Source organism: Meriones unguiculatus, chromosome 5, assembly GCF_030254825.1.
Source record: "Meriones unguiculatus strain TT.TT164.6M chromosome 5, Bangor_MerUng_6.1, whole genome shotgun sequence".
Lineage (NCBI taxonomy): Eukaryota > Metazoa > Chordata > Mammalia > Rodentia > Muridae > Meriones > Meriones unguiculatus.
In genome coordinates this window covers 17,184,582-17,206,495 of record NC_083353.1, presented here as the reverse complement: position 1 = coordinate 17,206,495, position 21,914 = coordinate 17,184,582, and the positions used below count along the sequence as shown (strand labels likewise).

Genomic DNA, 21,914 nt, shown 5'->3' with positions numbered 1-21,914 from the left:
TGTATGAGATGTTCAGGATGAAACTAAACTGTAAACCAACTTTATCTATGACAATTAAAAGAATGGCATAATAAATTTTGAGAATACTATAGCCAAGGATTTATTGGCCATTGGTTGTTGGAGTTCAGGCTAGAGACATTTTAAATTTCTCAGTCAGTTTTAGAGTTATTCCCATGTAAAGAGATCAACAATGTAAGTTACCATTATTATTGAACATACAGTCCTTATCATGTTGAAATCAAAATAAGATTATATAGGTTAAATTACCTTATTTTAGACTCTTGGGAGCCTGTTTTGTTTGTCCAAGCTGCTACCTATCTCCTGAGAGCAAGCCTCCCCTTAGAGAGACTAGCTGATTGCTTTGAGCAATAGAAAAGATATGTTTTATGTAAACTTTATATAAACTCCTTTTTAATTTAGAGTATAAACATACCCTAAGCATCTTGTACCCGTTTAAAGGTTTAGGCCTAGGCTTTTATATATGTTGTAGGTATTTTTGTCTTATCCCCTATTCTATACAGAATGGGCACTGATGCATCTGTAGCCATACTTAATGTAAATTCTCCTTTACCTTTTTCATTTCAGCATACCCTAGGCATCTTGTACATGGATTTTTACATTGGTTGTGGCTATTTTTTGGCTTGCCCCCTTTTTGATATAGGATGGATGTTTCAGCCTTTTAAACATATGAATTGTAATATTTGAGTTTCTAAGACTTAAATAGGCTGGCATGTACTTTGCCAACTGTAAGTCCCCTGTGTCTTTTTTGCATCAGGCTTGACTGACATTTGCCCTCCCCTCTGGGAAATGTCTAACATTTGAATGATAAACTGGCTTTCAGGGCAGTGTGGCACATTTATCTAGTCAGCATTAGAAATGTTTTACATAGGAGACATGCAGTTTACATGTTTGTTTCCCAGCCTAAATTTGAGTCCTTTCATTGACCAACAGAACACAAATGGATGTAGAAATTGTGGCACATCTACACAATGAAATATTACTCAGCAATGAAAAATAAAATATTAAGATGAATGATAATGAATGAATAATTAAGTACTTGCAGAAAAATAAAAACTAAGATTCTTCCAGAAATCCCAGATGTCCCCTATATTCCGTTCCCTGAATGACTCCTGACAGGAAACAAGAAATACCAGGAAAGGGAAAGCAAAATGAAGGTTAGTGCATATGTTCAAAATACATGTTCTATTAAATAGTTATGGCTTTCATGAAATTGTGTTCAATGAATTAACACTCATAAAAGACTTTAAGGGGCAGCAAGTTAATTCATACAGCAAAGACACTTTCCACCAAGCCTGATGTCAAACCTGAGTTTGAACCCCAGAAACAAAATGGAAAGAGAGTCAAGTCTAAATTGTCCTCTGACTTCCACAAATATGCCATGTCACATGTGCACCTATAAATATACACACAGAGATACACTAATGCACACTCACATGCAAGCAGACAAACATAATAAATTAAAATGTAATAAAAATTTAAAGGGTTTATGGAAAGTAAAAGAATAAACAAGCAGATATGGGCACCACCAAGGAAGAAAGGAAGGAGGTAAAGAAAGAAGACAGGAAGGAAAGAAGGAAGAAAAGAAGAAGGAAAGTGCAATATATTCTACAAAAACCAACAAAGGTACCCTTTCCTAGAGCCTCCTAATTGAAATAAAGTTTTCCACCACCATCGCTATGTTGGATATCAGAACTCCTATACTGTAAAATGGAAAATCTGTTATATTGAAGCAGCAGAGTTGTAGTTATGTGTTAGAGAAGGAACACAAAGATAATACTGAGTTGTGTTTTGCATTTTCATATAAAGGTTATGGGCTGGCTCTTTGATCACCTCCACCTGAGGGAGGAGTAGCCTTACCAGGCCATAGAGGAAGACAAAGAAGCCAATCCTGCTGAGACCTGATAGACTAGGGTCAGATGGAAGGGGATATGGACCTCCCTTAAGGACTGGGGGAGGGACATAGAAGAAGGGGACTGAGGATGAGATTAAGAAGGGATTGGGGAGGGGGCTACAGCTGGAATACAAAGTGAATTAACTGTAATTTTAAAAAAATAGACAAAAGAATCATTGAACCCATAATTTAATATAGGGCTCTGTGAATTTTTCATTACTTTTTCAGGCACACCTGCTATCAGGCAGAAGAGGGAAGTGTGCAGGCCCAAGGCGGTGTGTGTTGCAGGCAGCTGGTGAGACTCTCAAGGAGGTTTGTGTTTGAGGCTGAAGCACTGTGGGAGGAGTACTAATACCCTGCTGACAGTAATAAATGGCCAGGTCTTCAGCCTGCACACTGCTGATGCTGAGAGTGAAATCTGTCCCAGATCCACTGCCTGTGAAGCGATCAGGGACCCCAGTGTATCGATTGGATGCCCAGTAGATCAGCAGCTTAGGGGATTGCCCTGGTTTCTGCTGGTACCAGGACAATAAGTTCTCTCTGATTACACTGTGTAAAAGACTCTGACTGGATCTGCAGCGGATGGTGGCTTTCTCTCCTGCTGACACAGCCAGGGAGGATGGAGACTGTGTCATCACAATGTCTGCACAGGCACCTTCAATTATGAATAGACAATAAACATAAATGTAACACAAACAGATTGTAAAACAGTTGAAATTTGTCATTTAACATCTTTATACTATAATATTGTCAGAGTATTATTACATAAGATATATTGAGACAGGTATACTCTAAGTTTCCTATGTACAAAAAGTGAGTCTGCAAAGATTATAACATATTGAGTTTCTTACCAGACACCCAAAGCAGCAGGGATATGAGGACCTGGGTCTGTGACTTCATCTTGCTTCTCCTGCTGTCTGATGAATTTCAGCTCTCATTGCAAAGGCCTGGCTTATAAATTCTCAGCCGCTGGGCTGGACTGTAGGGGTCCCATGCAAAGCAGTCAGCAAATACAAAAGCAAATGTTTCTGCAGTGTCTGTGAGTGTAGTTGGTCTACAGTCAAAAATACTATTACATGGAGCATGAGCAATCGCTGAAAAAGATTTCCTTACAACTCTCAAACAGAAAAGTACTAGATGCTCTAATAGCATACCTGGGTTAAAATCGAAGACATTTGAAACAATTGTCTTCTGTAGAAACATTAGTAGAGCTATCTCAGATTAACAGTTTTTGTGAAATGATAGGATATGTTCAAAAAAGTAACAACAACAAAAGAAACATAGTTAGAAAACATGCCATAAAAGAAAGAAGAAAAGAGAAGAAAAAATGAAAAGAAAAAGAGAATCAAGGCTAAATGTGTTCAGTATTACTCATCTCCAAAGCCACTCTTATACTGAAGACAGAGAACAGAACCTCAGACGTTGGGGCTGTAGTTTCTTAGCTAAACTAGGGACTAAGATGCATAGAAAAGCCCAGAATTAACGCTGTGAAAATCCTGGTGGACATTAATTTAAGACAGATCAAAGGACCTTTAATCTCACAGCAAAGGATACCTAACAAAAACTAGCAAGCATCCTCCCCACAACTTCAGGAAATAGAAAGAGAGCCCTAAATCTGGAGAGAGGAAACAATAGATTTTTCATGATGTCATTGCTGTAGAACAATAGTGTCATGAGTTTTATTCAAGAAATAGAAATGTTTGTGTAATTTAAAAATTAGCAGTATTGAAATTGGATCAAGATGGGCTTCTGACATGGTGAAGATATAGGTCTCTCCAGAAGGGGGCACACCCGCCTTGATCTACATAATGATTCTGTAGAGACCAATAGAAAGATACATCAGTGATTGTTGCTATACAAATGGTGAAAACGAAAATTTTGTGTATGTATAAAGAAATCAATAGTGATAAGAGTAATCACAGAGGCTGCCAGGACTTCATATTACAGAACTCTGAAAATATATTTACGAAGCAAATTATAATGCCAGAATTATGTGTAAAATACAAGAGAAAAATAAATAAATCAAATACATGGCAAGGAGTGGAGTTTCACATCTGTACTCCCAGAACTGAAGAGAGAAAAATAGGAGACTCATGCAGTTGAGGCCAGCCTGGGGTACATACCAACTTCTGGGCCAATCTAATCTACACGTGGAGACAATCTCTCAAAAACGTGTATCATCAATCACCTGATTACAAGGCAGCTTATGGCATTATATACCCAACCACAAATTATTTATCTGATGTTAATGTTTCACCATTAATCCATAAATATTATTGAAAAATAAATAATCATTTATCTAATATGCATTTCCTTCTATTTGAAGTACATATATTTTATACATCGACTTTTCAGGTATAAAATGTTAATTCATTTCTGATAAGCACATGCAGATCTCCTCTGTAAACCACTAACACAACATCATATGAGAGAGGTAGACCGTATGTGGATACAGGAAGTTCCTAATCTCAAGGTCTAGAATATGACAGACACTGAGCTGTGCTCCTGTCAGTGTCTAACAAGTTGTCATATGCCATTGATGTTTACTGGTGATCTTTGACACCTGTCCCTAGAAGTACTAAAGAGAAACCCATTGGTGACCCTACAGCTTCAAGAGCTGTGGACAACATGCTGGTAGAAAAATGGAGATGACATGTTTTCTTTTTAACATTTTTGTGTCTGTGACAATTAGGTCTGGCCGTGAAGTATGTATCTGGTGCTGGAGTTATGGATTGTTGTCACCTATCATGTGTACTGGGAACTAAACCCAGATCTTTTGAAGAACAGCCAGGGCTCATAATCAGGAGGAGCATGGATCATGGCCTTCAACATGATTCGGGGGACAATGATGATAACGAACACAACCCATCTGTAGTAGGACCACAAAACTAGACAATACCATCGGGGCAGACCAGAGCATCTACATCACCATGGGCTCAGGTGACAGCATGGACAGTGCAGGACAGGGTAGTCACATTAATGTAACCCTCAGCAGCAGGATAGCCTCAGACCTCCACATGGCTTCAGTTTGTAAGACAGACCACAGACTTCTGCATGGCCACATACATAAACACAGAACCAGGCTGCAGTAGGACCATAGATCAAGACATGGCCCTTAGTTGCAGCATGTGTCCAAACAGCACCATAGACTCAGGGGGCAGTGCAGGCCACTCATATCAGCTTGGTCCTCACTGCCAGCAAGAACCCAATTCTGCCTCTCTCCACAGCACAGGTAATGCTCCATTTTGCTATCTTTTTCATCTTTCCATCACATATTTGTTCATCCTAGTGGGACCTGTGCCTGCACTGCCTAAATGCCATAATTTTGATGATCAGGACAGCAAGGCATGGAAAACAGCAATGGCTGCAGGAGTTGTTCCCAAACCTGGAACCTCTCACCTGACACGCACAGCAGCAGTCTCCATAGCAGGAGAGCAGTTGACCCCATCTCTGAGAGCTTGACTGGAGGAGGCTGCTTCTCTGGCATTGGAATGCTGCCTGTAAAGAGGCCTTGAACAATCTACACTGTGGCTAATATCTCAACATGCAAATCAGCTCAGAACAGCTTGACTTACTGCTCAAAGGACACCTGCACTTGTGTCACTCTGTGGCAGTTAGGATTAGCAAAGAATTCCCTAGAGTATTTTAAGTGCATCACAATGATTTCCTGGCTCGAATTACGAAATCATCATGTTTATTATTCTGAGCTTCCATGCCACGGCTCTGCAGTAAGTGTGTGGGGTGCAGGAGCACTTTCGACCCTCAGAACTAAACTTAAAAAAAATGTGCTTCTGGGGTACTTCACACATCTGTTTGCCTGCATATTTCATGATTTCATTTTTTTTAATTGCTGAGTATTATTCCATTGTGTAAATGTGCCTCAATTTCCATATCCATTCCTAGGTTGAGGGACATCTAGGTTGTGTCCAGATAATGGCTATTACAACTAAAGCTGAAATGACCATAGTTGAGCAAATGTCCTTGTTGAATGGTAGATCATCTTGTGGGTTTATGCTCAGGAAGGGAATAGTTGGATCTTGAAGCATCACTACTCCCAAATTTCTGAGAAAGCACTAGGTCGATTTCCAAAATGTTTGTACAAGTTTGCATTCCATGAGCAATGGTGGAGGGTTACCCTTTCTCTACATGCTCCCCATCATGTGTTTACAGTTGAGTTTTATTTGTAACCATATTTTTGGATGTGAGGTAGAATCTCATGGTCGTTTAGATTTGCATTTCCCTGATGACTAAGGATGTTAAGCATTTTTTTTGTTTGTTTCTCCATCATTCCATATTTCTCTGTTGAAAATTATCTGTTTAGCTCTGTACCTCACTTCTAATTGGATTATTTAGTTTATTGGTTCCTAATTTCTTGAGTTCTTTATGTATTTTGGGTATTAGCTTTCAGTCCGGTGTTGGATTGGAAAAGAACTTGTCCCTGTCTATAGACTTGTTTTGTTTTGTTGATAGTGTCCACCCCTGCTCAGATGTACCAATGTGCAGCTCAGGCTCCATGTGGTTTCCTAAGTAAGAAGAACTGGGGTTGCCTCTGTCATGAACTTGGTTGCAAGCTCTTCGATCACTTTCCCCTGGTGATGCAGCCTTGTCAGGCAAGAGAGGAAGATTCCTGATAGGACTTGATATGCTTCAACGAACTAAGTAAATCTCTGTCATTTTCAGTGATACAAAAAAAAAACATTTAAATTTTAATTTCTACTCAAATTCATCCTCCTTAGATCTCAGATGACCTTGACGGTTAAGTAGTTCTAACAGCAGCAAACATCCAGCTGCTTGGTCAGCCCTGTTTACCTTGCTGACAAGCTTCATACTAAGAAAGATGTGAGTTTCTAAAGGTAATGAGACAAAGACAAGTAAGTCATATATGTCAAGAGAAAACCAGAGGAAACAAGTTATGTAGGTTCAAGACATATAGGTCTATCTTAAGTTAGGACAAGAAATTGGGTTAAGGTCTGAAGATATGAAAGCCTCAGAAAGTGTTTTATACATATGGGAGAGCAATTCAAATTGTAAAAGAGTTGTTTCAGATTTTGCTCCTTCTCTCTATGCTACTGTTGGGGCTCCACTCACCCCTCTCCCTCACCCATACTCATAATTCACAACCAGTCCTCCAGGTTATCCATACTTCTCCCTTAAATTGCTCCTTTCAAGGATTTTTGTCTCATTTCCTAATGTCCCATTCCTTTCCTAAAAAAGATGTCTTCTGCAGAATTGACATGTATTTGCCTTTCTGCCCCTGATAACAGCTCCTAGGAGACTGCATGTAACTTCCTCTTCCTTCCTCAGACTCTGTACACTTCCAGTCTCTCAATCCCCAAGCCCTTCTTATCCTCTGCCCAACTCTTTAGTCAATCCCACTGTATGAGATGCCACCTCTCCTTCCTTTGTTGAGCATCATAAACCTTTCTCTATTATACTCACAGACCTTTCTGCATACACCTCCAAACTAGATACTCCCTACCCTTAATCAGCCTCCCCTAGGCCTCATACCAATCATTTTTATGTTCTACCTCCTCACCATACAATATTAACAGCACACATTAACAGCAAAAAACACGAAGAAATAAACAAAAAACCTAACAAAACCTTACACCTAGTCTAATATCTTTGTTTCATTAACTACTCTCTCTTTACATCCTTAAGCTGTCCTCTCTCATCGCTGACCACACCACTCACTTTTCACATCTAAATCTTTTGTTTTTAGGTTTTTTCTTAATTTTTATATTACAGTTTATTCAATTTGTTTCTCGGCTGTACCCCCTCTCTCATTTCCTCCCAATCCCACCCTCTCTCTATCATCTCCTCCCATTCCCCTCTCCAAGTTCACTGATAGGGGAGGACCACTCCCCTTCCATCTGATCTTAGCTTATCAGGTCTCATTAGGACTGGCTGAATTGTTCTCCTCTGTGGCCTGATAAGGCTGCTCCCACCTTTGGTGAGGTGGTCAAAGAGCCCACCACTGAGTTCATGTCAGAGACAGTTCCTGTCCCCTTATTAGGGAAGTCACTTGGATACTGAGCTGCTGTGAGCTAGATCTGAACAGGGGTATTAGGTTAGAACCACAAAAGGTCCTTGGTTGGAATATCAGGCTCAGAAAAGACCCTGTGCCAGATTATTTGGTTCTGTTGTTCTCCTTGTAGAGCTCTTGTCCTCTCCAGGTTTTACTATCTCCCCATTCTTTCATAAGAGTCTCTGAAGTCTACCCAAAGTTTGGTTATGAATCTCAGCATCTGATTTGATACACTGTTGCATAGAGTCTTTCAGAGGTTCTCTGTGGTAGGCTCCTGTCCTGTTCCCTGCTTTCTCCTTCTTACAATATCCATCCCATTTTTCGTTGTAAGTGAGGATTGATCATCTTACCCAGGACCCTGCTTCGTGCTTAGCTTCCTTACGTGTACATATTTTTGTAGGTTTATCCTATATCATGTCTAGTATCCACTTATAAGTGAGTAGGCAATGGTTGGATCTAGTAAAGATCATCCTGAGTGAGATATCCCAGAAGCAGATAGACACACATTTTTTCTTTACATATATGGATCCTAAAAAATCCTAAAAACTGACCTTGTCTGTCCTTCCCCAGGGATTCAAAGACAGTCCCCATTCTCTTGCCCAAGCATTATTATGGACTTGGCCAGCATTCTCCCTTTTCCTCCTGCCTGCTTCAATATATAAATAGCCTCCTTCTTCACAGTCCTTCTATTTCTAATAGCCTATTTGACTTCAATCCTAAATTACCTCATTTTTAGAGGTTTCTGGCTCTCAACTTCCAAAGCACAACTCTCCTTTCCCCAAGTCACCTATCTCAGGTTCTCTTTCACACCACCCATAGACACCTCACTTTAAGACCACCTTGCCCATCTCCACTCCCCATCTCTACAGTCTCAGCCAGCGTCCTCCATCATAGATCCCTACATACTCCTGATTTCTTCCCTATACCATGTTACTTCTGGACAGCCACTTACTTCCCATCCACAAACAATTCCTCAAGCATTAAACATTCTCTTTTCTTCTCCAGCCTTCTGCATCCCAGATATATAGAAACCTTTCCATTCTTGAACTTCCAAAATACACAAACACTGCTCTTTGCCCCATCCTGTATCTCTCCACAACTCTAAACAACACAGTCCACAGATGATCTTTTCACTTGCACACTCTTTTCACAGCCTCTCTGCTTAGCTCTAACTCTAACAAATAGCTATGGTTTCTCAGACTACTAATATCCCACCCCACAACTGCTAAAGCTGAGGGTAAAGGCAGAAGCTCCAGGGTCCCCTCTCCAAATCTATTTTCATCACAGTTGCTCTAAACTCCTAACTTACAATGGAATCTACCACCCCTTTCACCTTCTCTGATTTTTTTTCTCTCTAAACTTCTCTTATAAGAGATTCACCAGTGATACTCCTTTCCTATCCTCCTCCTAATCATTCCACACTTAATCTCCTTGCCTCAACATTTCTCAAATCCTCTACACCCCTGAACAAAGGGAGCTCCTTGAGAGCTCCTATCCCATCCCTTTCACACACAAGATGATCTTCTAGCTATTTCTGCTACAATTTTTATATGGTTATCAGCTCCTTCCTCTCAGAGAGGCACATTAGACTGTCCTCTCCTTTATTATTATTCATCCTCAGCTTCAGGCTCCTGTGCTCTTGAGATAATCATTTCCTGACAAAACTCATTTTTCTTCTCACACTCATACTTTTCCTCTGCCCAAATGATTGTCAAACATCTACTGCCAACTGACTCCCCTAAATTAATTAACTGTGTAGATGTTCTCAGGCATAACATATGCTAAAGAAACCATAAATCCTACACACCCAATTAAAAGATGTAACCAAACCCAAACCATCTCCTCTCTCTGTGTCTCTATGTCTCTCTTTCTCTGTCTCTGTCTGTCTGTCTCTCTCTCTCTCTCTCACACACACACCACACTCATGATTAAATCCTCACTTGGATAAAGGTCATCTGCCAAACTCTCTTCAACTCTTCTGACAACTCCTTAAATGCCTCCCAATGTTTTCTTTCTGCTTCATCTTCAAATTCGTTGGTTAGTTATAGTTCCTCTCATTGCCAATACCATATCAACAATGTCCTATCCTCAGTACAGGCTGCTTGCATCCTTGACCATCTAAGTACCTCCTTAGGAACAAAAACAAAGCTCTCAACCTGCCCACACCAAACTCCCCCAAACTGTTACTGACTGTTCCTCTTACTGTCTGTCAAGACCCTCCCCAATCTCCAATGTTCTTAAAATATCTCAATTTAAGAACCTGCCTGAACAACACCCACAAAAGACTATTTTGACACAACCAGAGCTTCTCAAATTATATTCTCCCCAACACAACCAGACCCTGCTTTCAGATTACAGTTGCTCCCAAATTAACCTTATATAGCCAAAATAAATTTTTGTGGCTCCTCTCAAGAATGATTTAACAGATTCCAGATAAGTACTCCTGACAATCAACAGCCTAAATTATCCTGCCTATTGCCTACTCTGAATGGTGGTTATCTCTCCCCATTTCCCTGGGCTTGGCACTCCTCTTCCATACTACCAGGACCATGAACCTAACAGTTTCAAATGTACACCTAAGATAGAATTTTGTTTTCTAAACTGTTTAACTTTGTTCAGGAGATTTCAAATGAACCACAGACTACTCCAGCACCTCCTACTCATGCACAGCTATTTTCTCAGGATCTATATCCTGGTCCAGTGTCCCAGGGTACACTTCCTTAGCCTTTTGTCCTGAGGCTCAGAATTGCATTTATTGACACAGGCAATTAAAATGCAGTCCATATCAAAATATGCTTTTAGTGTAACATACATTCTAAAGATTTAGTTCATAGTTTCTTATTACATTTTAAAATGGCTAAAAATTACAATGTCCTATGAAGCTCTTATCATGCTTCTAAGAGCAACCAGGTGTCCTCACATCACCTGGCTCTTCTACCTGGATGGCCAGGAGCACTCAGTGCAGACCACATGTGTGTCTCCATAGACAGATCACTTTCCAGCAAGGAGCTTTAAGAAAGAGTGGGAGAGAAACTGGCTGCAGGTTTGTATCTCACATTTGTGATCTACTTTAAACACTGATATTGTAAAATTAAATTAGCTATTTTTGTACATATTTTTGTTTTTTTAAATGGACATAATATTTCCCTTTCAACAGAAAAAGTTAAACTTCTTACACTGTTTATAATGTTAGAGCTGCCAAAAATTATGAAATTCATTTGGGCCTACAGTACCAGATATTGTTCATTGCTGTCATTTTATATCAGGTCCAATAAGCCCAGGAAAATTTGTAGTTTTCCTATTCAGAAATTATCAGTGTCATCTAAATTACTCTGAAGCTCAGGTGACAGTTGATGAGAGTGTCCCCAGCATGAGACTTACTTTTCTCCACCAGTTTCATGAAAAGGAGCTGATTTTCTGTCAAACAGAAAATGGAAAGGACACATTGAATCCATAAAAGGTGACTGAGGATGGGCATCTCTCTTCATTCACTCTAGTCTGAGAGCCAGTCCTTTTGCAGAAAACCCTGCTAGTCATGGTCTTCTGACATAACAGAGCCTGTTCATAAATCATCTTGAATGTGATTAGTTAATGTTTTTCAGCAAAATACAGCACAATGTATGTTCTTTTCCTTTTTGGATCACAGAAGCTTATTCTGGCAAATTACTCCGGTGGTGTTTGCACACAGTTGTGTGGTGAAACCTTATGTTTCAAAAGCTGTCCCAAGAGTGGCATGTTTTCATTTGTCTTCCAATGAGGTCACTCAGATCCTAGTTGGGATGAAAATTCTGATGTTTTCCCTTCATCTGCAAAAGCAACTGGCAATGCTACCCGTGTTTTGCTTCTACAGCAGAACGTCTAGTGTGAACTCTAATGATGTGCAGAACTTGTCCAACTCCCAATTCTTTAACTGCACAAGGCTCTTCCATTTCTCAACTTTTTTTATTTTATTCAGTTACTACTACTTGTAATGTTTGCTCAATAATATCTTGCATTCTTTCTCTCTTTCTCTGCCTGTTTCTCTCTCTCTCTCTCTCTCTTTCTGCCTGTTTCCATCTCTCTGGTTATGTATATTTCATTTCCTCCTGCATAATTTTCCTTTCTAATCCCATGAACTGTTTCATTTCTAGTATGTATTTTGTGGGGTCTGTTTTGTTTTTTCTTCTTTCAATTCTTCTGTGAGTTTTGTAATCTCCTTCTGTAAGATTTCTTCCTTAACTTGATTAAACTGCAAGGGGATCTTGTTTACCCTGCAGCTCATTATGTTGATCTTGTGTTTTTTTTTTTTTCCATAACATCTTTCTTGATTATTTGGGAATAACTACGGGAGTGCAGATAACCTTTGTCTGAGCTTCCACATGAATCCATGTTAATGTCCATCCTCAATGCTGATGCCAGGAGACCTATTGACCTGAGTGGTATGCATGAGGCCATGTTGATGTTCTTCAGCTGTGTTGCTGCCAAGGGCTCTGATAGTGTCTGTGGCCCATGGCTGTGGCAGAGGGCAGTGTTGGTGTCTTTGCTGTGTACAGGAGATCATGCTGTGGCCAATGCCATGTACTGATCCAAGATTTCATGTGGCTGTTCACTGTCCATACTGTCACCAGATAAAAGGGGGAGGAACATGATTAGTGCCCAACTGAATTATAGTTGAGAAAGATGGACATATACTGCTTCTGTAACAAACCCTACCACCACCTTAGCTTCCCCTCCCCTGAAAAACGTAACAGCCCCAATGGAAATATTTTGGAAGTACTCCTTGAGTTGTGATTTTTTTGCAATTCAGTTTGGCCACTTTAGAAGAGAAATTTTGGGAAAGGAGTTCCTTTATTTCCTTCTGATGAGATGCTTTGAGGGGCCCAATGTGTCATCCTTGATACGTCTGTAGTGTTTTCAATTGGTATATCATTGCTTCAGAATCCCTTTTTCAGCTTATTTTTCTTTAAAATCAATCCCTCTAGCTCATTTCTCAATCTGAAGTTTTCTTATAAAACCTCTGAAATATGGAACTCAGTAAAGACATGCGGCTGGTACAGCGGGTTCTTTAGGGGTCTAGGGAAGGAGTTTGCACTTCGTCTATTTGAGTACAAAACTTTTCTCTTAAGTTTTTAGCATATGTTTCTTCTCTGCTCTTGGGTCTCTGCTTGAACAGCCTCAGTTTTCTTCTGGGGCTTCTCCCCAGTTTACAAAAGGTCTTGTATCTCTCTTTGGTGCTTCTTGGTTCTTTGTCGAGTCTTGCCCACTTTGCTTTAAAGCCTGCTCTCCCTGGAATTCTATAGACTAAATATCCTGATCATCTTTGTCATTCTCTTTGTTTTCTAAGAGAAGTTTAATTATAAAAACATCTACATCTGTTTCCAGATTTCTTACAGTGATCTGATGGCCTCTTTTCTGTTCTACAGAAGGAAAAGAAAGAAAGAAAATCCCAAGTTCATTTTTACATTTTCATATGAAGTATTTTCATATCAAAAGATAGAGACTTTGAATGCATAATTTGAACTGGGCTCTGCAAATTATTCATCACTTGCTCAGGCACACTCTCTTTCACACAGAAGGGGGAAGTGTGCAGGCCCAGGGCTACGTGTGGTGCAGGCAGCTGTTGAGACTCAAGGAGGTTTGTGTTGGAGGCTGAAGCACTGTGGGAGGATTATTGTAATACTGCTGACAGTAATAAACTGCCAGGTCTTCATCCTGTGTACTGCTGATTGAGAGAGTGAAATCTGTCCCAGATCCACTGCGTGTGAAGCGATCAGGGACCCCAGTGTGCCTAGTGGATGCCCAGGAGATCAGTAGCTTAGGGGATTGCCCAGGTTTCTGCTGGTACCAGGACAAGAAATTTGAGCCTCCTGAAGTAAGGTTCTGACTGGATTTGCAGCTAATGGTGACCTTCTCTCCTGCTGACACAGCCAGGGAGGATGGAGACTGGGTCATCATGATGTCTGCACAGGTACCTGCAATCAGAAATACATATGGACATGCATATGAACACAAACACAGACAGTAAAAACAGTTGAAATTTATCATTAGTTACTTTGTACTACTATCTTATTAGAGTATTATTATATAAGAAATATTGAGCCTAACACACTCAAATTTCTGTTCTAAAAAGAAGTGGCTCTGTAAAGATTATAATAATTTGACTTTCTCACCAGACACCCAAAGCAGAAGAGATATGAGGACCTGGGTCTCTGACTTCATCTTGCTCCCCCTGCTGTCTGATGCAGTTCATTTCTCACTGCATTGGCTGGTTTATAAATTCTCAACAGCTGGGCTAGGCTGTAGGGGGCCCATGCAAAGGAGTCAGCAAATACAAAAGCAAATGCCTGTGCAGTGTCTGTGTGTATAGCTGGTGTCAATCAATAGTCAAAAATAGTATTACGGGGAGCATGAGCAATCACTGAAAAAGTTTGCCTTATAATTTTCAAACAGGAAATAAATAGGTGCTCTAATAGGAGGCCTGGATTAAAATCCAAGACATATTTAAATCAATTGACTTTTGTAGAAACATTAGTAGAGTTATCTCAGAATTAGAGTCTAAGGGAAATGATAGGGTATGTTCAAAAATATCACAAAAACAGCAACAAAAAACAATCAGTAAGAAAACATAACATAAAAGAAAAAAGAAGAAAAGATGAAAGGAAAAAAGAAAATTGAGGCTAAATGTGTTCAATATTACTCATCTCCAAAGCCACTCTTATACTGAAGACGCAGACAGTGACTCGAACTTTTGGGTTCCAGTTTCTTTGATAAACAAGGGAATAGAATGAAAAGAGCAGCCCAGACTTCACTCTGTGGAAATCCTGGTAGACATTAATTTAAAACTGAGATCAGAGGAACTTTAATCTCAAAGCAAAGGAAATGCAGCAAAAACTAACAAGTATCTTCCCAACAACTTCAGGAAATTGAAAGAGGAGTTTAAATCTCGAGAAATGAAAAGGGAAAAAAGAGATTTTTCATAAATCTTTCCTGTACACCAACACTGCTATGAGTTTTTGTTCAAGAAATTCAAATGCTAATGTAATTTAGAAATTAGCAGTATTCAAACTGGATTTAGAGGTGCTTCTGACATCATGAACAGGTAAGTCTCTCCAGAAGTGGGCACAACCACAATAATGTACATAACAACTTTATTGACACCAACAGAACAGTACATCAGCGCTTGTTGCTATCCAAATGGTGAAAAAATGGTTTAGCTAAGAATGAAAAATCAATAGCAATAAGAGAAATCACAGAACCTGCTAGGACTTCGTATTACTGAAATCTTAAAGTACATATAAGATGTAAATTATGAAGCCAGAATTAAGTGTAAAGTACAAGAAAAACATAAATACATGAAATATCATGGGAAGGAGTGAGATTCACATCTGTACTCCTAGAACTGGAGAGACAAAAGCAAGAGACTCACGAGTTTGAGGCCAACCCAGGGTAAATGCCAACTATTTGGACCAATCTATTCTATACATGGAGACAATCTCGCAAAAATGTGTATCATTAATCAACTGGTTACACGACAGCTTTGATTAGAAACTGACTATACGCCTTCTGGCTGAATACATTCCTGATTACTATGCCTTCAACTTTGTAATAAGGAAGTCTGAAGCTGATAACCTTCAGCTCCTGGAACACAGCACCCTCTTCCATGGACACCACTGTGGATGGATGACCAGGGAATATCAGTGTGAGATGCAAATTATCCTAGACAGTATGAGACTGAACAGAGCTTTTCTGATCCAGCACTAAGAATCTTTTATTCTCTGGATAAGTAGCTATTACGACTCAATTGATATGACAAGAATTAGTAGATACACTCACTTATATAGACCTATAAGATATGATAAACATAATGAAATCTATACACCTAAAAAAGATAATCAATTGAGCGGACATGGGGTAAGATGATCAATCCTTGTTTAGAAAGAAAGATGGGATGTGCATTGAACGTATGACAGGAGTCTACTGAGCACATCTGAAAGACTCTAACTAGCAGTGTTTTCAAAGCAAAGACTCATGACCAAACCTTTGGCAGAGTACAGGGAATCATAAGAAAGAAGGGGAGTTAGTCTGATGGGTAAAGGATAGGAGCTCCACAAGGACCAAATATATCTGGGCACAGGGTCTTTTCTGAGACTGACATTCAACCAAGGACCATGTATGGATATAACCTAGAACCTCCACTCACATGTAGCCTGTGGTAGCTCAGTAACCAATTGGTTTCCCAAAGTGAGGGGAACAAGGACTATTTCTAACAGGAACTCAATGACTGGCTCTTTGGTCTCCCCACCCCCGAAGGGAGGAGCAGTCCTGTTAGGCCACAGAGGAGGGCTTTGCAGCCAGTCCTGAAGATACCTGATAAGACAGGATTAGATGAATGGGGAGGAGGTCCCCCCTATCAGTGGACTTGGAAAGGGGCACGGTGGAGATGAGGGAGGGAGGGAGGAACTGGGAGGGAATGAGGGATCGGGACACAGCTGGGATACAGAGTTAATAAAATGTAACTGATAAAAAAATAAAATAAAAATAAAAAAATATAAAATTAAAAAAAAGAAAAAAAAAGAAGTCAAAAGAAAAAAAAGAATTAGTAGATACAGAAAGATTTCTGAAGGAAAATTAATAGAAACTCTTGCTTTACTAAAAGATTCTGATTAACAATAATGGGTTTATTTAAGAGGTTTTCAAACTGTGGATTCCAACCCCTTTGAGGTCCAAAGACACTTTCAAAGGGGTTGCCTGAGACCATCTGAATTATCAGATACTTACATTATGATTCAAAACAATAGGAACATTACAGTCATGAAGTTTAAGAAAACAATGTTATGGTTGGAAGTCACCACAACCTGAGGAACTATACTTAAAGGGCTACAGTATTAGGAAGTAAAAAAAAGTTCTTCAAATAAACTAGTGGTTCTCAACTATTCTTTGCCAAAGTTTTTCTTTACTTAAGAAAAATAATATCCTTCAGAATTTCAAAGTAATGGATGAAGTGTATAGAGTAAATCACATCTAACTAAATGGTCAGCTCTCCTACTCTATAATGTTTTTAAACCTCTGTGTTAACTGAGATGTGTTTGCCTGTAAGTTTATTAGGTAGAATCCCTTAATTTTTTTTTCAGTTAATTCTTTTTATCTTATCTCCACAAAATGTTTTTAAGTTAAAAGCTTTGAGTTTAAGACTTAAAACTTAACCCAGTCTGCATTATGTAACCCTTTCAAAAACCTTGGAAATAGTATACCTTGTGATAATAAAATGTAGATCCTAAATTCTTATTTAGATGATTCTTATTCTTATTTAGAAGAATAACATATATATGAGATGGACAACTAATAAAACCCAGTGGAATGACCACTCCCACTGTGATAGTGTGTCTTAGATTTTCCAGTTTGCTGAAGTAGTTTTTAAAAATATGTTCTTATGACTCTCCAGAGTTCTTTGGTGTCTTTTGTTATGTCCCCATGTTTATTTCTAATTTTGTTAAATTGGACAGTCTCTTTTTTTTTTGTTTTTTGTTTGTTTGCTTTTCTTAGTTTGGATATGTGTTTGTCTGTCTTGCTGATTTTCTCAAACAATCCACTCTTAATTACATTGAGTTTCTGTATTATTCTCTATTTTTATTTTATTTTATTTTTTTCCTGTAGCTCTTGGATTTTATTTCTGGATGTTTTCCCCCAGTAATTTACATAAACAATGCATGGATGAATGTAAAAATTCTGGGCCAGATGTAAATGTTGTGTTTATTTCCTCAGAAGTGGGGATAAGATGAGAGCCTTACCCAATCTGTGCAAACACATGGCTTGGGCTGAGCCCAGAGCATTCTTTCTGTGCTGTAGCTGTCCCTAGCCCAGGCCTGGAAGCATCTAATCTCTGTACAAACTGATCTTCTGTAAGCCCAGACTTGAAGGCTTCAGCTTCCACCCTCAGTCTGGTAACCTAGGCATACATACAATGTTTCAGCCTCAGAGACCTACTGCTGAATAAGCTCATCATTTTCTGTCTCTTTCTGAACTCTTGCGGGCTTGTTCAACTTAGCTGTTCTGACCCAAACTCCTCTCCAAGATGACTGATTCAATCTGGTTTCTCTTTAGGCTTCTGACTGAATTGCTCTGCTTGGCCTCAAACTATCTCTGGCAATATGTTCTAATCTTCTCGCTCATTCTCATTCTCTGGGTTTTTCTTTCCTCCTCCTGTTTCTGTAAAACTGTCCCCATAAACATCCACACACAATTCCCTTACTACTATTCATCACTACACTGTTCCTCTTCTTCTCCCTGCACTTTTCTTTTTTGTTTGTTTGTTTTTCATTTCTTATTAGTTATAGTTTATTGACTTTGTATGTCAGTTGTAGCCCTCACCCATTCCCTCCCAGTTCCTTCCTCCCTCCCTCTTCTATTCCTATGCCCCTCCCCCAGTCCAATGATAGAGGAGGTCCTCCTCCCCTTCCATCTGACCATAGTCTATCAGCTCTCATCAGGAATGGCTTCTTTGTCTTCCTCTGTGGAATGGTAAGGCTGCTCTCCCTCAGGTGGAGGTGAACAAAGAGCCAGCCCATGAGTTCATGTCATTGACAGTCCCTGGTCCTACTATGGGTAAACCATTTGAATACTACTATTTCTAGTTAATTGAATTGAGCCCCCATTTTGAGTATTTCTTACAATCTCATCTTCTTGGCTATGGTTATTTCTTTGGATTCTACATTTTTCAGGTGCACTGTAAATTGCTAATATGAAACCTCTCCAACATTTATATTGGCATTAAGTTCTATGAACTTTCCTCGTAGTACTGCTTTTACTATATTCCATAAATTGGAGTATAGTGTGGATTTCCTGTCTTTGAATTACAGACAGTCTTTACTTTCTCTGCTTATTTACATCTTTGCTTAGTTTGCATTCTTTGTAAAACTGTTCAGTTTCCATGAGTTTGCATATTTTTGTTGTTTCTGTTGTTTATATCCAGAATCAATCTCTAGCAGTTGTATAGGATGCAAAAAGTTATTTCAACTTTCTTGTATCTGTTGAGACTTGCTCTGTGTTCAAGTATGTGTGCAGTTTTGAAGAATGCTCCATGAGGTACAGAGTAGAAAGCATAACCTTTCATACTTTGGTGAAAGGTTCTATAAATATCTATTAGTTTCATTTGGCTTATTATGTCTGTTAGCTCCAGTATTTCTCTGTTTAGTTTTTGTTAACCTTGTTTTTTTTTAACAAACCTACTTTATTTAAGGTTATTAAATGCTTCTACCTCCTTTCCAACTCCTCATCACAGGGTAAAGGGGAAAGAAGTTTATTGGGAACAGGAGACACAGTTTTCTCTGCAACTTTCAGCTGAGTAGGGTCTTAGGATTTTTTTGGGGGGCGGATACCAGCACCAGTCCTCCAGAAATTCAGAAATCTAGGTAACCAGCAAATCAGCAAACAGCAAATGCAATAGCAGGACAAAGCAGAAGCAATGTTTTCATTTCACTCAATATGTTCCATATGGCTTTAGCTTTTATCTCAGCTCTTCTATGTCTTACAATTCTTAGGACTGCTCTCTTCATCATATGCTAAAGTCCTTTGACAGTATAGTCACACACACACACACACACACACACACACACACACACACACACATATATTTCCAAATTATTGAGGTTTCAATGCTGTTTCTTCTGCTTCAAGCTTGATCCAAAATAATTTTTCTCCTGTCTTTTTTTTTTTTCAGTGTTGTGGTGATTTCTTTATCCTTGTGTTGTATATAAGACATTGAAATTTTATTTTACATCATTTCAATTGAGTTTTTCTCTCTAGCTCACTTTTTCTGCCATGTTTTTTATTATTTTGTCCGTCTTGCTTATTTTTGCCTATATATCACTAGTCTTCCTCCCAGCTTTGACTGAATGAAAATTTTTTGAAACATTTGTTTTAATTTGTCATTTTATGAGTACAAATTTGAAAACTTCACAAAAATTTTATCTATTTCAATATCTTTCAATTGAATTTTTGGGGAATTGTGATCTTTTGGAGGCATTATTTCTGACTTGATTTCTTTTTTACAAAATTCTTTATTAATTACTTTATTCACTTTGTATCCCCCCCTGTGGTTTCCTCCCTCTTCCAGTCCCAATACCTCTCTTTCTCCCCCCTCTGCATGCTTGTCCCTCCCCAAGTCCACTGATAGTGGAGGTCTTCTTCTCCTTCCTTCTGATCCTAGTCAATTGGGTCTCATCAGAAGTGGCTGCATTGTCATCTTCTGTGGCCTGGTAAGGCTGCTCACCCCTCAAGGGGAAATGATTAAAGAGCAGGCCAATTAGTTCATGTCAGAGACAGTCCCTGTTCCTATTACTATGAAACCCACTTAGACACTGGACTGCCATGAGCTACATCTGTGCAGGGGTCCTAGGTTATCTCCATGCATGGTCCTTGGTTGGAGTATCAGGCTCAGGAAAGACCGCTGTGCTCAGAATTTTTGGTTCTGTTGCTCTCTTGTGGAGTTCCTGTCCTGTCCAGATCATACTGTTTCTCACTTCTTTCATAAGGTTCCCTGCACTCTGCCCAAAGGTTGCCCATAAGTCTCAGCATCTGCCTTGATGTTCTGCAAGGCAGAGCCTTTCAGAGATCCTCTGAGTCAGGCTCCGGACTTGTTCCCTCTTTTTGCCTTCTTCAGATGTCCATCTGCTTTGCCTTTCTGGATAGGGATTGAGCATTTTAGCAAGAGTCCTTCCTCTTGTTTAATTTCTTAGGTATACAGATTTGAGTAGGTATATCCTATATTATATGTCTATCTGACTGAGTATACACCATGTGCATCTTTCTGCTTCTAGGATAACTCATTCAGGATGATCTTTTCCAGATCCCACCATTTACCTGTAAATTTCATGATTTCCTTGTATTTTTTAAATATTTTTATTTTTTAATTTTTATATTTTTTTATTGCTGAGTAATATTCCATTGTGTAGATGTACCATAATTTCTGTATCCATTCCTCTGTTGTGAGACACCTAGGTTGTTTCTAGGTTCTGGCTATTACAAATAAAGGGGCTACAAACATTGTTGAGCAAATGTCCTTATTGTGTACTTGAGCCTCTTTTGGGTGTATGCCTAGGAGTGGTATTGACTTTTTACGAGCTTCTGTTTCTGTAGCATGATTCATATCTGTTGGTTTAAGTACCACTTTTGGTTAATTTGTCTTTTTTTAAATTTAGTGACCTATTCTCAAGGGTTCCTTGCCCACAATCACTCAGAGAACCACTCAGTTTAAATGTATCTGGAGATCTCTAGCAATTGTCTGTAGTCTGTAACATACTTGTTTCCTGCCACACCTCCAAATTAGATGTTGAACAAGTTCTTCATGAGAATAGGGAAAGGCATAGAGTCTGACCTTTCTCTCTCTCTCTCTCTCTTTTTTTTCTTAAACTCTTATTAATCTTTCAGGCTGGTAGACTTGCTACTTGGGGCCACTGGTCACAGGAACTCAAAAGGAGAGGAGCCTTGGATTTGAGCTTTGAACCTCCAGACTTGAGGTGCCTTGCCAACTGACATTTCGGCTTTTTTTTTCTCTTAAGAAGGAGGAGCCATTTTCAGCTAAGAGCTCCTATTTTTTAACAGCAGGCTGTCCTAATTTGATTGACAAAGGGCCCCTGGTTTGACTAATCAGTTTACTTATTTCCAAAATGCTAGAGGCCTTGAAGCTTTTGACTGCTTGGAAAGGAGAACTTGGCCAAGGGAAAATCTTGTTGCAGCTAACAGCTCCAGCAGGGAGAAACAACTAGAATTGTAAAACGGAATCTTAGCTCCCCCTTCTTTCAATGAGGCTAGCTTGCACAGCAACTTGCTGGAAGCCAGGAACTTGATTTCAGGAGCCAAGAAGGGACTCTGGACAGTTTATCTATACTGTGTCTAAAAGATCATATCCCATCTTTGAGAACAGGCTAAATACAGTGGATTCTGTATTATGGAGTCCTCCTTTGGAGGCAGGCTCAGTCAAAGCTTTATTGACTGGGT

General features: G+C 39.3%; 2 gene segments (V, D, J or C); both read right to left on the bottom strand.

Annotated features, from left to right (window-relative positions):
• Window positions 1–2,136: 2,136 nt before the first annotated feature.
• Window positions 2,137–2,969, bottom strand: LOC132654363 (immunoglobulin kappa variable 4-1-like). The segment is given in 2 exon segments: window positions 2,137–2,567; window positions 2,764–2,969. Coding segments are annotated over 2 exon segments (480 nt in total).
• A 10,548-nt stretch (window positions 2,970–13,517) lies between these two features.
• On the bottom strand, window positions 13,518–14,150 carry LOC110544005 (immunoglobulin kappa variable 4-1-like). The segment is given in 2 exon segments: window positions 13,518–13,891; window positions 14,090–14,150. Coding segments are annotated over 2 exon segments (423 nt in total).
• Between the last annotated feature and the right edge of the window lie 7,764 nt (window positions 14,151–21,914).